An 18,122-nucleotide genomic window follows, 5' to 3' on the forward strand; every position below is an offset into this window, starting at 1 on the left:
ATGAGGTGAGACAGAATATCAGATCATCTATGTAAATAGTTCCAGGAACTCTTCTTAGAAGATGGTGATTATCTAAACCCACGCCAGTTAGGACTTGGGTGACATTTTGGCAGAGACCGTTTTAGCAGCCCTGGAAAAAGATCTATGATGTGCATCCTACATTCCAGTGTTTTATTTTTGGGTGGAAATATTTCTGTTTTGTAAGTAAGCACATTGGTAACAATGAATGAATGTTGACCACAAGTTAAATATTAAGCGAACATGGCAGTTTCTAAGGGTTGTTTTGTTTTTGTTTTCTTTACGAAATACAAGCAAAATAAACATCAGAAAGTCTCCTAATGTCAACCAAAAGTTTTCCAAAGCAATTTGTCTTATGCAAACTACCCAGTTCAAAATTTTCTAGAAAACCCACATCACCGGACCACAATTAGACAAGGGGAATATGAGCTCACTTTTACTTCTAGACATTTTAACGGTTAGGGAAGAAAATTGACTATCAAGTCTTTCCAGATCATAAGATAAAGTTGAGGCTGGGAGTAGTTCCATAGCAGTTCCACTCCTGTCTACATTTAATCTGATTTGGCCACAATAAGGAAATTTTGTCCATGATTATTTTCCACCTCGTCATTTCAACACGTTGCAAAATTTAATAATTCCAAAATACAGAAGCGCTTTCACTTACGCAAGATTAAATATACTGCCTTCAGCTGTACTTGAGGGTCGATTTAAAAAAAAAAACCCGCTGGAAAAATGGTTACATCCATGTGGAGATGGCAGTATTGAATCAGTAGCTCATGTGCTTCTAGCTTGCACTCTTTATAAAGATTTGAGGAGTGAGGTCCTCTACAGCTATCAATACCAGGTCAATCAACCATTGCTACTGTGTCCTTCCTTCTAGCAGATCAAGATGATCAGGTGACAGGAAAAACTGCATACTGTAGTCAAGTTTTTACCTCTATCTTCAGTACATTTTATTTTATTGCTATGGCTAGTGGCTGATGCAAATAAAGATTATTCTGATTTCTGCCTACATCAGTGCCAGACAGTGAGTTCTATCTGATAGGCTTTGAACTTTGAGATACTGTATGATTCTATGTTTTATCCATTTGGTAGCAAGGGAGAGGGACGGTGTAAAATTCTGGAGTGTGGTGTCATGACAATATTTAACACTATTTTTAAAATGTTTTCATTAAACTCTCGAGTAGAGGCGAAAATCTTGAGCAAATGAGAAAACACAGAAACTGAAGCTCAACCCAGGCAAGACAAAGATGTTGCAAACAGCTCAAATTGCAGATGGCAGGGTAGTCTACTCAGTATGAAATCAATATAACATAATAATAATAATAATAATAATAATAATAATAATAATAATTTTATTTATATCCCGCCCTCCCCAGCTGAAGCCGGACTCAGAGCGGCTAACAACAGTAAAATGATAAAACATTCTAAAATCATTTCATTATAAAATTAATTCCAATCAAATTAATGACAACCATTGGGCTAGAAGTTCTGTGAGGATTGCTAAAGGAGGGAGTCAGGCTGTGCCCTGGCCAAAGGCCTGGTAGAACAGCTCTGTCTTGCAGGCCCTGCGGAAAGATGTCAAGTCCCGCAGGGCCCTAGTCTCTTGTGACAGAGCGTTCCACCATATCAGAGCTACAGCCGAAAAAGCCCTGGCTCTGGTTGAGGCCAGCCTAACCTCTCTGTGGCCTGGGACCTTCAAGATGTTTTTATTTGATGACCGTAAGTTTCTCTGTGGGACATACCAGGAGAGGCGGTCCCGTAGGTACGAGGATAACAGAAGATTTAATGAGACATGTGTAATATTTTGTAGGATGTTTTTAACCGAAAGGAGAGATAAGTTGTTCCCCATGTTGCGGAGGCTCGACTGGCAATGTGAAATATATAAGTAACTGTGATGTGAAATGACAGAATGATAATACATCTAGTGGGTCAATGCTAGCACTTCTAGACTTAACCGTGACAGGATTTCTAGCACCTTACATGTGTTAATTGGCTTACCAATGCCACAATGTCTGTGCTGCCTACAACTGTTCTTGTGAATTACCTCTATTACCTACATAGTTATGCCTGGCTTTACTTTTCTACTTTTTGTTTAGCTCTGCACCTTACAATCACCAGCACCCCACAAAAAAACAACATCCAACCAACCACACAAATATACTTGACAACTTAGGCTCCCTGATGAAGTGGACTATAGTCCCCAAAACTCATAATAAATCTAGCCTTTAAGATGCCGCAACACTGTTTGTTGTTTTTTCAGCAAGAGACTTCAAAGGTTTTTGCTATGGTAATAAAGAATAAGACTTATAGGACATTGGCTCAATCAAGCTAATATTTTCCCTACTCAATTAACTTTTATCAGATAACTTATATTGCAATCTGTCATTTACTGGTTTGCCTTTAACAAAAGTACCAAGCCTACTCCATTACACAACAATTTGTTTTCACAGGTTTCTATGTGCAGGCTATCCCTCCATCTTTTGCCTTTTCTCGATTCCCCCCCCTTTTTTTTTAATGTCACATACCACAAATGTCAATTCAAAAGCATCAATTGATTGATGCTTTTGGATTATGGTGCTGGAGAAGACTCTTGAGAGTCCCATGGACTGCAAGAAGATCAAACCTATCCGTTCTGAAGGAAATCAGCCCTGAGTGCTCACTGGAAGGACAGATCCTGATACTGAGGTTCCAATACTTTGGCCACCTCATGAGAAGACTTGACTCCCTGGAAAAGACCCTGATGTTGGGAAAGATGGAGGGCACAAGGAGAAGGGGACGACAGAGGACGAGATGGTTGGATAGTGTTCTCGAAGCTACCAGCATGAGTTTGACCAAACTGCGAGAGGCAGTGGAAGACAGAAGTGCTTGGCATGCTCTGGTCCATGGGGTCACGAAGAGTCGGACACAACTAAACGACTATACAACAACAAACCACAAATTTCTCCACAAAAACTGGTCTACAGCTATTGTGGCTCCAGCTGGGGGAGCAATGACCCACCTAAGGTATTGTCATGGACTGGTTGGATGCAGAAGAGTGGTGGAAAGGCACCAGCTGGGGAATGCCCAAGAGAAGAAGGCTCAGAGCCCGGCGGTTGGTGGTGGGACAATGATGGGGAGAAGAGGGTGCAGACTGGGAGGAGGGGTCAGAAGCAGAAGAGGTAACAGAGCTTAATGAGTGGGGGGGGGAGTCCGTGGCAGAGAGAAGTCCGGACTCAGTGGCAGAAGCTGAAGCAGGAGAGGAGAGAAGCCAAGAGGCAGAAATGAATGTGGCTGTTGAAGAGGCATAGGTGTCTCCCCATCCTGCTGCTACAAGCTCCCCTTCTTACTGGTCTCCCAGAAACAGGAGCGGCATGAAGAGAGCAGAGGATAAGTTAGCTTCACATAGGTGCAGTCTCAGATTGCTTGGGGGAAACCTTGGAGAGGAGACGACTTAGGCAACTGTGGAGAGATGGGGACCTTCAGTCTCTGCAGCTGCTTCATGGGGGCAAGACCTGCCGGAGATGATTTGCTGTGCTTGTTCGGCCAGACACTCTGTGCAGATCCTGGATTTGCCAATAAAGCTCAGTGTGGTCTCCTGATGGCTCACTCCTGTCAGGTGTGCACATGCACTTTAAAGCACATTTGAAACACATTGTCCTCTCAAAGAATTCTGAGTACTGTAGTTTACCCCTCAGAGTTATGATTCCCAGCAACACAGTGGGGTATTCATCATCATCATCATCAACAACAACAACAACAACAAACAAACAAACAAACTACAGTGCCCAGAATTATTTGAAGGGAGGGGAAATGTGTTTCAAATGTGCATTAAAAGTACTGGGGGCATGCACAGGTGTATATCAGTGGTCCTCCTTTGCGTCTATTGACTAAATCAATTAAAAACTTGGCTGGCAATCTCACACATTAAATTTCCAACAACGAGGAGAAGGCGTGAGCATTACCAATTAGGTGCCTTGTTCTGGTGAAGACAGACTCATTCCGGGCGTCCCACTGAAACTCTGAGCCTGACTCTTTCGGGAGTTCTTTTAGTGGTGCCAATTTGTCTGTGAGGTGTGGCTTTGACTTGGCAAGGCAAATGATCAATCCTAATACATTTCCCAGCTCAGCATCTTGACAGTGCCTCCTTCGGAAATTGCCACTGCATTTCTAGGTCAAGCTCAAAGCCTGCAGAGGCTGTTTTATGTTTTCCCATAACTAGTAATCTCACGAATTGTGTGTGTGTGTGTATATATATGTATATGCCATATATACATCTACTTATCTTTAACTTTTGTTGCCAGGTAATCTAAACTATGGCCTTAAACTAGCATATTAGAGAATATTAGAACAATTTTCATTGTTGCAGTGGGATACCTTGACCGTCAGACCTACCAGGTCTCTTCTAACTGTGGATTTGCTAGGTCATGGGTAGGCAAACTAAGGCCCGGGGGCCGGATCTGGCCCAATCGCCTTCTAAATCTGGTCCGCAGATGGTTCGGGAATCAGTGTGTTTTTACATGAGTAGAATGTGTCCTTTTATTCAAAATGCATCTCTGGGTTATTTGTGGGGCCTGCCTGGTGTTTTTACATGAGTAGAATGTGTGCTTTTATTTAAAATGCATCTCTGGGTTATTTGTGGGGCATAGGAATTCGTTCATATATTTTTTTCAAAATATAGTCCGCCCCCCACAAGGTCTAAGGGACAGACGGCTGAAAATGTTTGCTGACCCCTGTGCTATGTCTACAATTATTTCTCTACCTGACAGGGGTGTCGTGCAGCTTAATTACTTAAGATTTACAACAAGCTGTAAGATTCCCAGATGAAAGATACTGTATAAGAGCAAAAAGAAGAAGAAGCTATTACTCATTGGTGTGATCGTCTTAGGACAGTATCACCTTACACAATAGAGATTCTCTCAATGATTCTGAGCTGTTTGAAGTTTGATAAGCATATTTATAATTAAAAGAAAGATATTGTGGAGATACTCTCCTCAGGGCGTCGCTGGGATTGCGAAACCAGAAGTATGGCTTTGGAGAAGAGAATAAGCTAGAATTAAACAGCTCCTAAGGCCAATTCTGTCTGCAGTTGTGTAAAGCTCATTCTTTTCTTCCTTTTGTTCTCTGAGGAGGCTCCTCTCATTAGGTAAAATAAAACCTGATGAAAAATGAAGGTGAGTTGTCACCCTGATTCAAGCTTTAATCACCACACTAACATACTATAATCAACTTTATGCCATTTGCTGATGGCCTTTTCAAAGGGTTTCTCTTTCGCCCCTCTCAGACTAAGGGGGGAAATTTTAACAACTGCACCTATTTAACTAAAAGGTGCATGTAAAGGACTTCTGTTTCTTCTCGTCAATTTAATGCGACCCTGCTTTTCTTGAAGAACACTTTATTATATCTGTAGTCTTCCCAGGCTTTATTTTCTCACGTTCGTTTGGGGTTTTTTTAATGTAGAAGATCATATACAATTTCTTTCCTTTTAAAAACAAGACTTTACATAGGGAACTTTTAATATTATAATATTGACTGTGTCCGTACATTTGTGTATAAAATGAATTATAATGACAGTGGAATGTTGCTAGGTGTGAAACCATAGTTCTGTCGGCTAGAAAAAGGTATGTTTGGCAAGAGATGGCCCCCCTGCCTGATGTGCTTGCCAAACCCAACCCCTTTGCCAACCCCCTTGTCCCACACCTGACAGCCATAGATGTCATAGTGTGGATGGACGATGTGACAGCATAAAGCATTAATTACACACACACACACACACACACCACAAAAGGTATAAGCCCTTCGGAGGGCTTTGTGTGTATATATATGTATGCACACAGCCCTCAGAAGCAAAGAGCTATGTTAACAGGTCGTCACAGATGTTATTTGTATCACGCAAGATTAGATTACACTAACATTTAGAGTAAAAGGAAAAATTGTTTTACAGAGAGCTTTGTGTGAATGTACCTTTCAAATTCACATGCAACGATATCCTGAGGAGTCATGAAATGCTAACATTGTATCCCCATTTATAGCATAATTTAACGGGAGTGCATTTACATGAAAGCTTCACCTTGGAAGAACGACAGTCAATGTGCAGTGACTGATTTTTGCCTATTGCAAATGGTTTTGTGAACTTTTGTCTAATGTACAGTGGTACCTCGGGTTACATACGCTTCTGGTTACATATGCTTCAGCTTACAGACTCCGCTAACCCAGAAATAGTGCTTCAGGTTAAGAACTTTGCTTCAGGATGAGAACAGAAATCGTGCTCCAGCGGCACGGTGGCAGCAGGAGGCCCCATTAGCTAAAGTGGTGCTTCAGGTTAAGAACAGTTTCAAGTTAAGAACAGACCTCTGGAACGAATTAAGTACTTAACCTGAGGTACCACTGTATTCTGGCTCTTCTCCTCTGCCACTCAAATCTACAGTAAGAACTTCCAAGCAACGTAAAGAAATAAGAATCTTGAGATAAACAACAACCATAGTATAATAAAAAAATTCCTAATAGGGGCTGGGGAACACAATAGAAGGTTGATGGGATAACAAGGGCATAATGACTTTGTACAGAAACTAGGCTAGGATCCTCAAAATGTTCTTCCACCAGCACAGGCACCATCTAAATAACAGGGTTGATGGTGGAGCACTGCTTTTAAGCTTTGGGCTGTAAACCGTGGTTGAAGAGTCAGAAATGGCAAGCTAATTCCTTAAGCACAAAGGGAAACTGTCTTTAGTAATCAGAGAACAAACGGCTGGAGAAGAAAGGAGATGTCTAATTTGTCTTCCTTTTTATTTTGCAGCAACTGAGTCAATCAAAAACAAACAATTAGCTGTTATTAAGACTATGCCATATTTAATGAAACGGGGGGGGGGGGGGGACACCATTACTCAAACAGCAATCTCAACCTTACTGGTTAATAGCACTTTATGAGCCCAAACCTGGACATTTATTTATTTTTAAAATTAAATTAGGTCACTGCCATTTCCTAACCAGTCTCTTCAAGCCTTTTTGAGGAAAACAAAACGTTACTGCAGTTGGGAAAAGCTTTTTTTAAAGTAGTATACAATATTCAACAGAGACCTCGAATTTGCTGGCACACCCACCTCAAAAGCTACTCATGCAGCGAAGGGAAAGGATCACTCTGCAAAGGACATCGTCAGAGTCCTGCTACCTGAGGTAGGGGGGATTTCAGAGCAGCTGAAAGAACCCCGAAATTAGGAGCTACTACAGTGGTACCTCGGGATGCGAACGGGATCTGTTCCGGAGCCCCGTTCGCATTCTGAAGCGAACACAACCCGCGTCCGTGCGTCTGCGTGTGTTGCGTTTCGCCACTTCCGCGCATGCACTTGACGTCATTTTGAACGTCTGCGCATGCTGCAAAACCCGGAAATAAGGTGCTCCGTTACTTCCGGGTCCACACGGAGCACTACCCAAAAATACTTAACTTGAAGCACATTTATTCCGAGGGACGCGGGTGGCGCGGTGGGTTAAACCACAGAGCCTAGGACTTGGCGATCAGAAGGTCGGCGGTTCAAATCCCCGCGACGGGGTGAGCTCCTGTTGCTCGGTCCCTGCTCCTGGCAACCTAGCAGTTTGAAATCACGTCAAAGTTCAAGTAGATAAATAGGTACCGCTTTGGCGGGAAGGTAAACGGAGTTTCCGTGCCCTGCTCTGGTTCGCAAGAAATGGCTTAGTCATGCTGGCCACATGACCCGGAAGCTGTACACCGGCTCCCTCGGCCAATAAAGCGAGATGAGTGCCGCAACCCCAGAGTCGGTCACGACTGGACCTAACGGTCAGGGGTCCCTTTACCTTTACCTTATGACTGTATTGCCAATGAAGGTATTCTAGATAGCTTGAATTTGAGCAGTGGGGCCACTCATGGTTGACCCACACTCTGTTCAAACTATCTTATTCTGCAGGGTCAAACTCAGAGGGGTGGTGGAGACAGAGAGTTTTGCAGCAGAAGGTCAACCCTTCATGGTGCTCTTTGGATGACATCTGATATTACAAACCCACTTTTACAACTGTTTAAATTGATTGCGCTTTCCGTCTCTGGGCTAGCCAAGAGATGGAAAGAAGAAAGAGTCCCTACCAGAGAGGAACGGCAAACTAAACTGATGGATTACGCCGAAATGGCAAAGTGGACTGGAAAGCTCAGGAACCAAGAGGACAAAAACTTCAAGAAAGAATTGGAAAAATTTATAATTCATTTAGGAGACCACTGTAAACAGATGAAAACATTATCAGGATTATTATAACACTTGTAGTCTAGCAAATACGATGGATAATATGGATAGATATAAAATATAGATTACGATACAATATGCAGTTGAAAACGTTGACATTAGGACCCACTGAGGGGATGGGGGTGGGGGAGTCATGAGATTCAGAGAAATCTCTGTATATGGAAATGTATTTGGTTTCGTTATAATTTTCTATGGGGGGGGGGGGAGATTACCTCCCTAAATTGATTGCGGTTTTAGGGATTAGGGGAGGGGACAGTAAAAAAATCAATACTTAAATGAATATATACAAATAGGATTAAAACAATAAAAAAGGCACTCACTCAGCCTTGAAGCATATAGTGCAAGACTGAAAACTGCATTCTACTTTCAATGGCATGCCTGCCTGCCGTTTATATTGTAGCCCCAGAAGAAAGCGGACTAACCCTATCCTCTGATAGTCAGGTGTTAATTTTACATTTGTACGCAGCAATTGTTTCTGAAAAATGGTATTCGCCAAGACCGCATCCTTCCTTTTCCCAAGGTAAAGTGTGCCAAAGCACAGACAGTCCCTCCTCCTTATGCCTTAGGTTTTTAACATGCTACTCACCATAATCCTGTCACTGTCAATGATTGTGTTCAGTCTGTGGGCAATGGTCAACACGGTGCATTGGGCAAACTTTTCACGGATTGTCTTCTGAATCAGCTCGTCCGTCCTGAAATAAAAAAGCACGCGTAGGTGTGAAATGAGAGGCTGCAGCAAAGAACTCAAAAGTTCTCCTCTCTGAATTCACTGCCACAGAATTAAGCCAAGAATTTTTGTACTGTAGTAGGAGGAAATATCATGTAACAGTACAATGGCACCACGGACGAAAGCTTTATAACCTTTGGCCCTACACAGACAGGCTTCTCAGTTTGTGGTAGAGCAGGAAAATTAGGTTTGTGTGTCAGTTCAATAGCATCTGTAAGCTGGGCATCATGTTTGCATGCACAGAGTTGTCCTTCCAAAAGTAAACCTTATTTATTTATATTTATATTTTTCTCTTCTTTCTGTTTCCCCCATTATTTTAATTTGACAAAGTAATAATCATAAATAAGTAAGAATAAAAATGTGCACCCCACTACTGAGACCATTCCATTCTAACTACCCAACCTCCCAAAATTTCAACACCTCTTGCGAAGGTTATGAACCCTTTCTGTTTTAACAGTACAAATTCTACAAAGTTCTAAGTGTTGCGTATGAATACCTAAATTGTAGTCAAGGATTAGGGACGCGGGTGGCGCTGTGGGTAAAACCTCAGTGCCTAGGACTTGCTGATCGTAAGGTCGGCGGTTCGAATCCCCGCGGCAGGGTGCGCTCCCATCGTTCGGTCCCAGCACCTGCCAACCTAGCAGTTCGAAAGCACCCCCGGGTGCAAGTAAATAAATAGGGACCGCTTACCAGCGGGAAGGTAAACGGCGTTCCGTGTGTTGCACTGGCTCACCAGATGCAGCTTGTCACGCTGTCCACGTGACCCGGAAGTGTCTGCGGACAGCGCTGGCTCCCGGCCTCTAGAGTGAGATGAGTGCACAACCCTAGAGTCTGTCAAGACTGGCCCGTACAGGCAGCGGGACCTTTACCTTTACCTTTTAGTCAAGGATTAGACGCAAACCAGGCTGTGAAATAATGGATAAGCTTGCCAACTGAAGTCCATATCCCAGGGAAAATAACCAAGGGCTTATCCGAACTTACCTTTCCCGAGTGCTCGGCTTTTCATTCTGGAGCTTTCCCTGCGAAAACCTGCTCTTTGGCGCTGCATCGGGGCAAGCGGCAATCCGCAATTGCCGTCTGTTGCACTTCAGCTTTAAAGAGCGAGTTTTCACGAGGAAAGAACCACGGAGGGGGGAAAAGAGCAGTCGGATACAGAGCTTTCAAGTGTGGACCTAGAAAGCCCAGGGCAAAAATGTGGCTAACTCCCAACAATATCTGTGTGTCATCTTGTAAGCAGAGTTAACTACTTTAACCATGGTTAAGGGCTCTCAAACATACAGTGGTACCTCGGGTTACATATCCTTCAGGTTACATACGCTTCAGGTTACAGACTCCGCTAACCCAGAAATAGTGCTTCAGGTTAAGAACTTTGCTTCAGGATGAGAACAGAAATCATGCTCCGGCGGCGCGGCAGCAGAAGGAGGCCCCATTAGCTAAAGTGGTGCTTCAGGTTAAGAACAGTTTCAGGTTAAGTACGGACCTCTGGAACGAATTAAGTACTTAACCTGAGGTACCACTGTATTATAATGTGTGCTCTCCGTGGCTAGTGTACAACTGCAACTGGAATTGACTTCTGGTTGTGTACTAATTCTTCTGGTTGTGCATCTTTTCACCTTCCTTTCATCTCCTTGAAGTCCCCCCCACACACATGGGGGTTGGCCCTGAGCAGACTATTTGGGGCATGGAGGAAGTCTGTAGCAGGGAGGAGAGGCAAGGAGAAATCCACTCACGCTACTCAAATCGCACCTTCATAAAAGATGCCATTATGGTTGCTAAGGAGGACCAAATAGAAAGCTGCTGAGGTGAAGCAAACAAAACAAGAAATTCAAGTTGCTACTACAGCATCTTTTACGATTCGTGCTACCATGCCCTGTACTCCACACAGGGAAACAGTTCTGTTGCTGTAACATATATTACGGCACTTCGGTTAGGCAAAATTAGTTGAATGCATAATATGTTTATTTCAAAACAACAAACTCCCAGGTTGTTAAACTGGAGAAGACATTATACTTCCATTAGCCTGATAAAAGCTACAGCTACCAACCCTTCTTGCTTTAAGCAAAGCATTAGCCAATGAAAGGGACGCCATTTTCCTGCAACAGTTTAAAAAGAAAAACCACACAAACAGTAAAGTCCTTTGTCAGAACGTTCACAAGGAACACAGATGCTCTTGCAAGGATGTTATTAAAATGAATCATGACTCCATGGTATGAAAAATCCACACACAGTGGCCTAGGCTACATCAAATAATTATTATTATTATTATTATTATTATTATTATTATTATTATTACTGTTGCAGTTTGATAAATGCAGTGTTCCGGGGAGTGATCTCAGTGTGCCTACTTTCTGGTTCAAGGATTTGGACTTCGAATCCACTGGTCTAGTTCTTTTGACTATCCTATGAATATCACATTACCACCAGAGAATGTAGGAAACCTCAAACTCACTCACTGTCTACATTCAGATGTACAGTCAAACCTCGGTTCTTGGACGCCTCCGTTATCGTATGTTTCGGCTCCCGAACGCCAAAAAACAGGAAGTAAATGCATTTTTCGGAACCTGAACATCCAACGCGGCTTCTGCTTGAGTGCAAGAAGCTCTTGCAACAAATTGGAAGCCGTGCCTCAGTTGCCGAACGTTTTGGAAGCCGAACGGGCTTCCGGAACGGATTGCGTTTGACAACCAAGGTTTGACTGTACTGCCAAACCATCATTTAGATGTATGTGAAAGAGCCTCAGGCTTGAGTGCTCGCCCATTCTCTGGCACAGCCTCAAGAGTGGAAAATTCTGTTTCCATTTCCATCTTGCTGCGATTTGTCAATATGGGCAAACTGTGGTTCATTTTCACTATAGTTTGGGACACATCAGCTTCAGATCATAGTTCATGGTTTACAATCCTTAGACCATAGTGAAGACTAATCACAGTTCCGGTTTCACAGATAATGAACTAAACAGAACTAAAACTTTGTATTTTTTCCTCCTGACCGTGCTAAAATAGGGGAGGGTGGAACTTATGAATTCAAGGCGAAACCATAGTTTAGTGTTACATCAAACTCCAGCCATCCACTTAATTTCATTCAAGAATAGCCTTCTGTAACTAAGTTGATGGAAGATATGTAACAACACTGCAGGTGGATTATCAGAATTATGTGCTTACCTTGGGTCCACATTTGCTGTTGCTTCATCAATAATCAATATTTTATTCTTCTTCAGAATAGCCCTGGCAAGGCACACCAGTTGCCTCTGGCCAACACTAAAATTAGATCCAGATTCTGCCAGTTGTGTTTCCAGTTTGTCAGGTAGTTCTTCTATAGCCTCCTTGAGCTGGACCTGCAAATATATCAGTATGCAGTAAGTAGATTGTTCCTAAAATAACGTAATATCAATTTTGCGCTTCATATTTCACTTCAAACGAGACTCATAATCTCTTGTCTTTTATATCTAAAAAAGAAAATGATAGGAAGGGCATCCAACTGTTCACCTAACAGAAAGAATATAGGTATCATTCAGCTAAGCTTTACTCAGAATACACCTATTGCAATTATTGAGCCTGATTAAGTTAGGTCTAAGCAAAACTTAGCTGCCCAGGAAGCCTTCGATTCTGAATTCATGTTGCAGGTAAAAAGCATTTTATTTTTGAAAACATTACCTCTTCCAAAGAATTCCACAGCTCTTCATCGCTATATTCATCAAAAGGATCCAAGTTTTTTCTCATGGTCCCAGTGAACAAAACTGGCTCCTACAACACAGTGGGTTATCATTCAAGATGTTTCTACTTTATCAGCCTTGATCATCACGATACAAACATTGTACACACTTAGCTTTGATAAACATGTCTCCCAGATGCATGAGAAAACCATTTAGGGCAGAACTACATGTTCAACAAACACTTCCTCTTCTGGGCAACAGAGGCCTGCAAGTGGGGCTTCAACCCTTCCCTGACCCTCACGTTTTCTCTAGAAATCTCCCTCCCTGTGACCCAAGGTCTGCTTAGCTTTAGCAAGGTGTCGCTGTTGTGTGTCTTCAGACTACAAACTGTACATATGGCATCCCATAGGAGGAAAAGCTGTGAGAATGGAAGAGCTAAATCGCTCTCAAAGTTGTGTTTTGCCTAGAAACAGCAGCCACTGGGACTTTTTTTTTTTTTTTAATTCATTCTGCCCTGAGTGAAATGCAGGTTTAGGATATGCGAGTTACACAGGTACAATTTTAAGAAAATATCCAGATATGCAGCTGCACATTTGCACATGCTGATGCCTTTTGCTGTTTTATTAGGGAGGCAATCAGGTGAGGCTATGGGTTAAACCACGGAGCCTAGGACTTGCCGATCAGAAGGTTGGTGGTTCGAATCCCCATGACGGGGTGAGCTCCTGTTGCTCGGTCCCTGCTCATGCCAACCTATTCTAAAGCAGCAATGCTGCAGCAAGCAAAGGCACTAGCAGCTCAGTCAGCTGCTTGTGGCTGCAAAGCCAGACAGGATGTTTGTGACTGTTGCCATGGAAACAAAGGGGCAGTCCATTCTGTACTGAGCACCGGATGTTAGCTCAGTGTGTGTGTCATATGACCTGTACAGGATGTACATGGGTGGAGTTTATTCTTACTGCTGTTGAGTGCAGACATGTTTTCTCTGTACTGAAGTGAAAGACAGAAATAAAAGATGTAAATAGATTTCTGTCTGCTTCTTTCCCCTCCCTGGGGGACACCAAAGGGGAGAGAGAAGGAACGGTGTGTTTTTCTCACAGCCTGAGGAAAATCGCCGGAACGGACCTCGAGTGTTTTTCCTGCCGGGAGTCGCCGGAGGGAGGTCGAAAGAATTCAGCCGGTGCCTGGAGAGATAGGCACATACCTCTGACCGGCACTGAATTCCAACATTGGTAGCAGAGCTGCTGGTTTCGATCCATGGGAGTCTGCATCAAGGAGACTGTATTCATCCCTCTCCATGGAAGCCTGAGATGGAGGCTGATTCTCTGCAGCTAGAAGCTGACCAGAAGAAGCTGAAAGCCAAGCTACGGAGCCCAGGTATGAGATTTTCGGGCTTAAGAGTGTGAATGCAGATGGATTAATTCTCTGCTTCATGGGAGCAACGTTTGGGAAAAACAGCTCCGAGAGAGAAGAGTCTGCATTCCAAACATTCCTGTGGTTTTTCCTGTCCAAGGAAAGGAATGTGGTTGCTTAGCAACGCAGGCCAGTTTCAAGATAAGGGCTGGAAGTCAGGCTGTGCTCGGAGAAGCAAAAACAGCTCGTGTTTAGACTAGGCCCTTACAAAGGAACTGTGAAAGGGACTTTCCAAGCAGCCAGTGTTATTGCTGCCAGGTGCACAGAGTGTAAACAAGCCAGCTATTGGATTTTAGAGGCTTGTGTTTGAGAGTCAATGCAAGGACTCAAAATGGATGCCAAGAAAGGGGGAGGCCTGCCTTCTCCACCCCTCTTGACCAGTGACAATTATGCATCTTGGTCTATTAAGATGAAGGCCCTGCTGCAGAATCAGAGACTGTTTGGGGTGATTGAGAACCCCATCCCTGCAGCACCAACGCCTGTTTGGGAGTCACAGGATGTGAAGGCCAGAACCGCTATAATTCTGTGCGTGTCAGACTCTCAGCTTATTCATATACAAGATTTACAGCACGCGAAAGATGTTTGGGACACGCTGAGAAGGACACATCAGAGAGATGCAGGTTCTTCAGCGTTGCTGTATTTTGAGAAGCTGACTAACCTGAGGCTTGCGCCTGATGGAGATGTTCAAGCGCACCTGACGGAAATGAAATTTCTGCGTCAGCAGATGGTGGAACGCAATTTCCGTCTGCAGGAGGAAGTGTTTTGCTTCATGGTGATCAACAGTCTGAATCGGACTTACAAAACAGTTGCCAGTCAGCTGGGGTCCCTCCCAGCGCAAGATCTAACGTCGGACAGGGTCTTTGCCGTGGTTCTGAACGAACATGACAGACTTGCCGCCCTGGAAGTCAAGGACAGGGGGAGACAAGAACGGAGTTCTGACACCCCCACTGCTGATGCTACTGGAGAAAATGCTGTAGCTTTGAACGTTGTCCGATGCCACAATTGTGGACAGACTGGGCATCTTCAGCGGAACTGCAGGAAGCCACGTCAGAACAAAGGAGCCAAGGGAAGCTCCACGAAGTCTGAGGCGTCAGGCAGAAGTCATGCCAAGTCACAGGCGAAGCCTGCAAAGGCTTTGATGTCCCTAAAAGCCACACCACAAGTGGGGAATTCCTTCGTTTTAGACACGGGAGCGACGGTTCACATGACCCATCGCAGGGATTTGTTTTCGTCGTTTAAGAAGCAAAGCTTCGTTGTACAACAAGCCAACGGTCGAGAGCTGGAAGCCACCGGAATTGGGACTGTGTATCTTAAAAGTCTGAACTTGACTATAAACGATGTTTATTTGGTTCCAGAGTTGAAGTACAATCTGCTCAGCGTTTCGCAGATTGCCAAGAAGGGACTAAAACTGTCCTATGATGATCAACACTGCGAGATCTACAAAGATGGAGAGTTGTATCTTTCTGCCGAAGAGAAAGATGGACTGTATTTGTTGACTTTTGATCAAAGTGATTACATGGAATGTAATTCTTGTGATTCTAACATGATTTCTTTTGCAGGTGTAGCCAAGAAGAACGCCAAGCAGGTCACCTCGAGGGTCGACAGGGCATTTCAGCGGGTGTATGCTGATGTGATTGGTCCTTTAGCACCATCTAGAGGCAATGCAAAGTATTACCTAATATGTGTTGATTCTTTTACAGGTTTTGTCTGGATTTATCTTTTGGAGAGACCGAAAGAAGCCTTAGAAAGGTTTAAAGAGTTTTGTGACAAGGTTAAAAATATGCATGATGCTGACATAGATTGTCTTTGCACAGATGAGAAGCCAATTTTTCTCTTACAGGATTTCCAGAGGTTCCTGAAGAAGAAAGGGATAAGACACAAAATTGCAGCTTCCGAAGAAGCTTGGAACAGATGTGTCTGTGTTAGAGTGAACAAAGAATTGCAAAAGGGAATGCATGCGCAATTGCTAAGTTCACATCTGCCACATGAGTACTGGGCTGAGTCACTAATGTCATTTTGTTACACGTGGTTGAGAAAGGTTTCAAAAGACTTGGGATGTTCTCCTTTTGAGAAACTGTTCCACAGAAAACCTTCTGTTGCCCATTTCAAGGTTTTTGGGTCTCATGTGAGAACAGAAGCTCCAGGTGGAGTAAAGAATGCCAGAGGCATTTTTGTGGGTTATGAAAAGGGTCTCTACAGAGTAATTTTGTCTGAATCTGGTAAGGTGATTCTCACAAAATTTCTAGAGAGTGCTCCTGAACAGGAGCGAGTGATAGTTCACACATTTCCCACAGGAGATGATGATGATTCTGATGATGATGATGATGAGTTTGATCTTATTGAGTTCAGTAGTACTGATGATGACAGCGATAGCTCAGACAGCTCAGTTGTCACAGTCATTGAGAGGAAATCTCACATAATGACTAGACCCTCAGAAGAGGAGGATGAACCACTGATTAAGTTTAGTACTGGTTCTTCAGAGAGTTCAGAGGCTGAACCAGAAAGCAAGGGAGAGCAGCACCTCTTACGTAGGTCTGAGAGAGCAACGAAGGGTGTACCACCCAAAAGGTATTCAAAAGAGTTTGCCAACCAAGCTATTGCATGTGTTGCTGTTGTAAACGACCAAGGTCAAATTGAAGCTGTGTCTGAGTCAGAGACAAAGGCACAACAGAGAGTTGCTAACCAAGGTAATGCAGAAGCACTCATTCCTTGGAAGTCACACAACCAGAGAGGTACATTGGTAAAACCAGTGGCGGGTAGTTCCAAGGGTGGAACTGAAACAACAGGGGAGTGTTATAAGTATAACAACTGTTTGTTTTCTTCTCTGGATGACGCTTTGCTCGCAGCACGCATTGATGCTTTAGGGGGAGTATGTTATTCTAAAGCAGCAATGCTGCAGCAAGCAAAGGCACTAGCAGCTCAGTCAGCTGCTTGTGGCTGCAAAGCCAGACAGGATGTTTGTGACTGTTGCCATGGAAACAAAGGGGCAGTCCATTCTGTACTGAGCACCGGATGTTAGCTCAGTGTGTGTGTCATATGACCTGTACAGGATGTACATGGGTGGAGTTTATTCTTACTGCTGTTGAGTGCAGACATGTTTTCTCTGTACTGAAGTGAAAGACAGAAATAAAAGATGTAAATAGATTTCTGTCTGCTTCTTTCCCCTCCCTGGGGGACACCAAAGGGGAGAGAGAAGGAACGGTGTGTTTTTCTCACAGCCTGAGGAAAATCGCCGGAACGGACCTCGAGTGTTTTTCCTGCCGGGAGTCGCCGGAGGGAGGTCAAAAGAATTCAGCCGGTGCCTGGAGAGATAGGCACATACCTCTGACCGGCACTGAATTCCAACATTGGTAGCAGAGCTGCTGGTTTCGATCCATGGGAGTCTGCATCAAGGAGACTGTATTCATCCCTCTCCATGGAAGCCTGAGATGGAGGCTGATTCTCTGCAGCTAGAAGCTGACCAGAAAAAGCTGAAAGCCAAGCTACGGAGCCCAGGTATGAGATTTTCGGGCTTAAGAGTGTGAATGCAGATGGATTAATTCTCTGCTTCATGGGAGCAACGTTTGGGAAAAACAGCTCCGAGAGAGAAGAGTCTGCATTCCAAACATTCCTGTGGTTTTTCCTGTCCAAGGAAAGGAATGTGGTTGCTTAGCAACGCAGGCCAGTTTCAAGATAAGGGCTGGAAGTCAGGCTGTGCTCGGAGAAGCAAAAACAGCTCGTGTTTAGACTAGGCCCTTACAAAGGAACTGTGAAAGGGACTTTCCAAGCAGCCAGTGTTATTGCTGCCAGGTGCACAGAGTGTAAACAAGCCAGCTATTGGATTTTAGAGGCTTGTGTTTGAGAGTCAATGCAAGGACTCAAAATGGATGCCAAGAAAGGGGGAGGCCTGCCTTCTCCACCCCTCTTGACCAGTGACAATTATGCATCTTGGTCTATTAAGATGAAGGCCCTGCTGCAGAATCAGAGACTGTTTGGGGTGATTGAGAACCCCATCCCTGCAGCACCAACGCCTGTTTGGGAGTCACAGTATGTGAAGGCCAGAACCGCTATAATTCTGTGCGTGTCAGACTCTCAGCTTATTCATATACAAGATTTA

At 43.8% G+C, this 18,122-nt stretch overlaps 1 protein-coding gene across 3 annotated transcripts in view; it reads right to left on the reverse strand.

The window, feature by feature from the left end:
- The window catches only part of ABCC4 (ATP binding cassette subfamily C member 4 (PEL blood group)), a 157,709-nt gene that overhangs the window by 16,835 nt on the left and 122,752 nt on the right, over positions 1-18,122 (reverse strand). For all 3 annotated transcript variants that reach the window (XR_013837848.1, XM_079972434.1, XM_079972433.1), the window contains exons 27-29: positions 12,621-12,710; positions 12,129-12,301; positions 8,830-8,935 (exon numbers count right to left, since the gene is read on the reverse strand). Coding sequence is in view for 2 of the 3 variants with exons in the window: in XM_079972434.1 (XP_079828560.1) it covers positions 8,830-8,935; positions 12,129-12,301; positions 12,621-12,710 (369 nt within the window). In the remaining variant the exon portion in view is untranslated. The remainder of the gene's footprint in view (positions 1-8,829; positions 8,936-12,128; positions 12,302-12,620; positions 12,711-18,122) is intronic.

Source organism: Podarcis cretensis (assembly GCF_951804945.1).
Source record: "Podarcis cretensis genome assembly, chromosome: 4".
Lineage (NCBI taxonomy): Eukaryota > Metazoa > Chordata > Lepidosauria > Squamata > Lacertidae > Podarcis > Podarcis cretensis.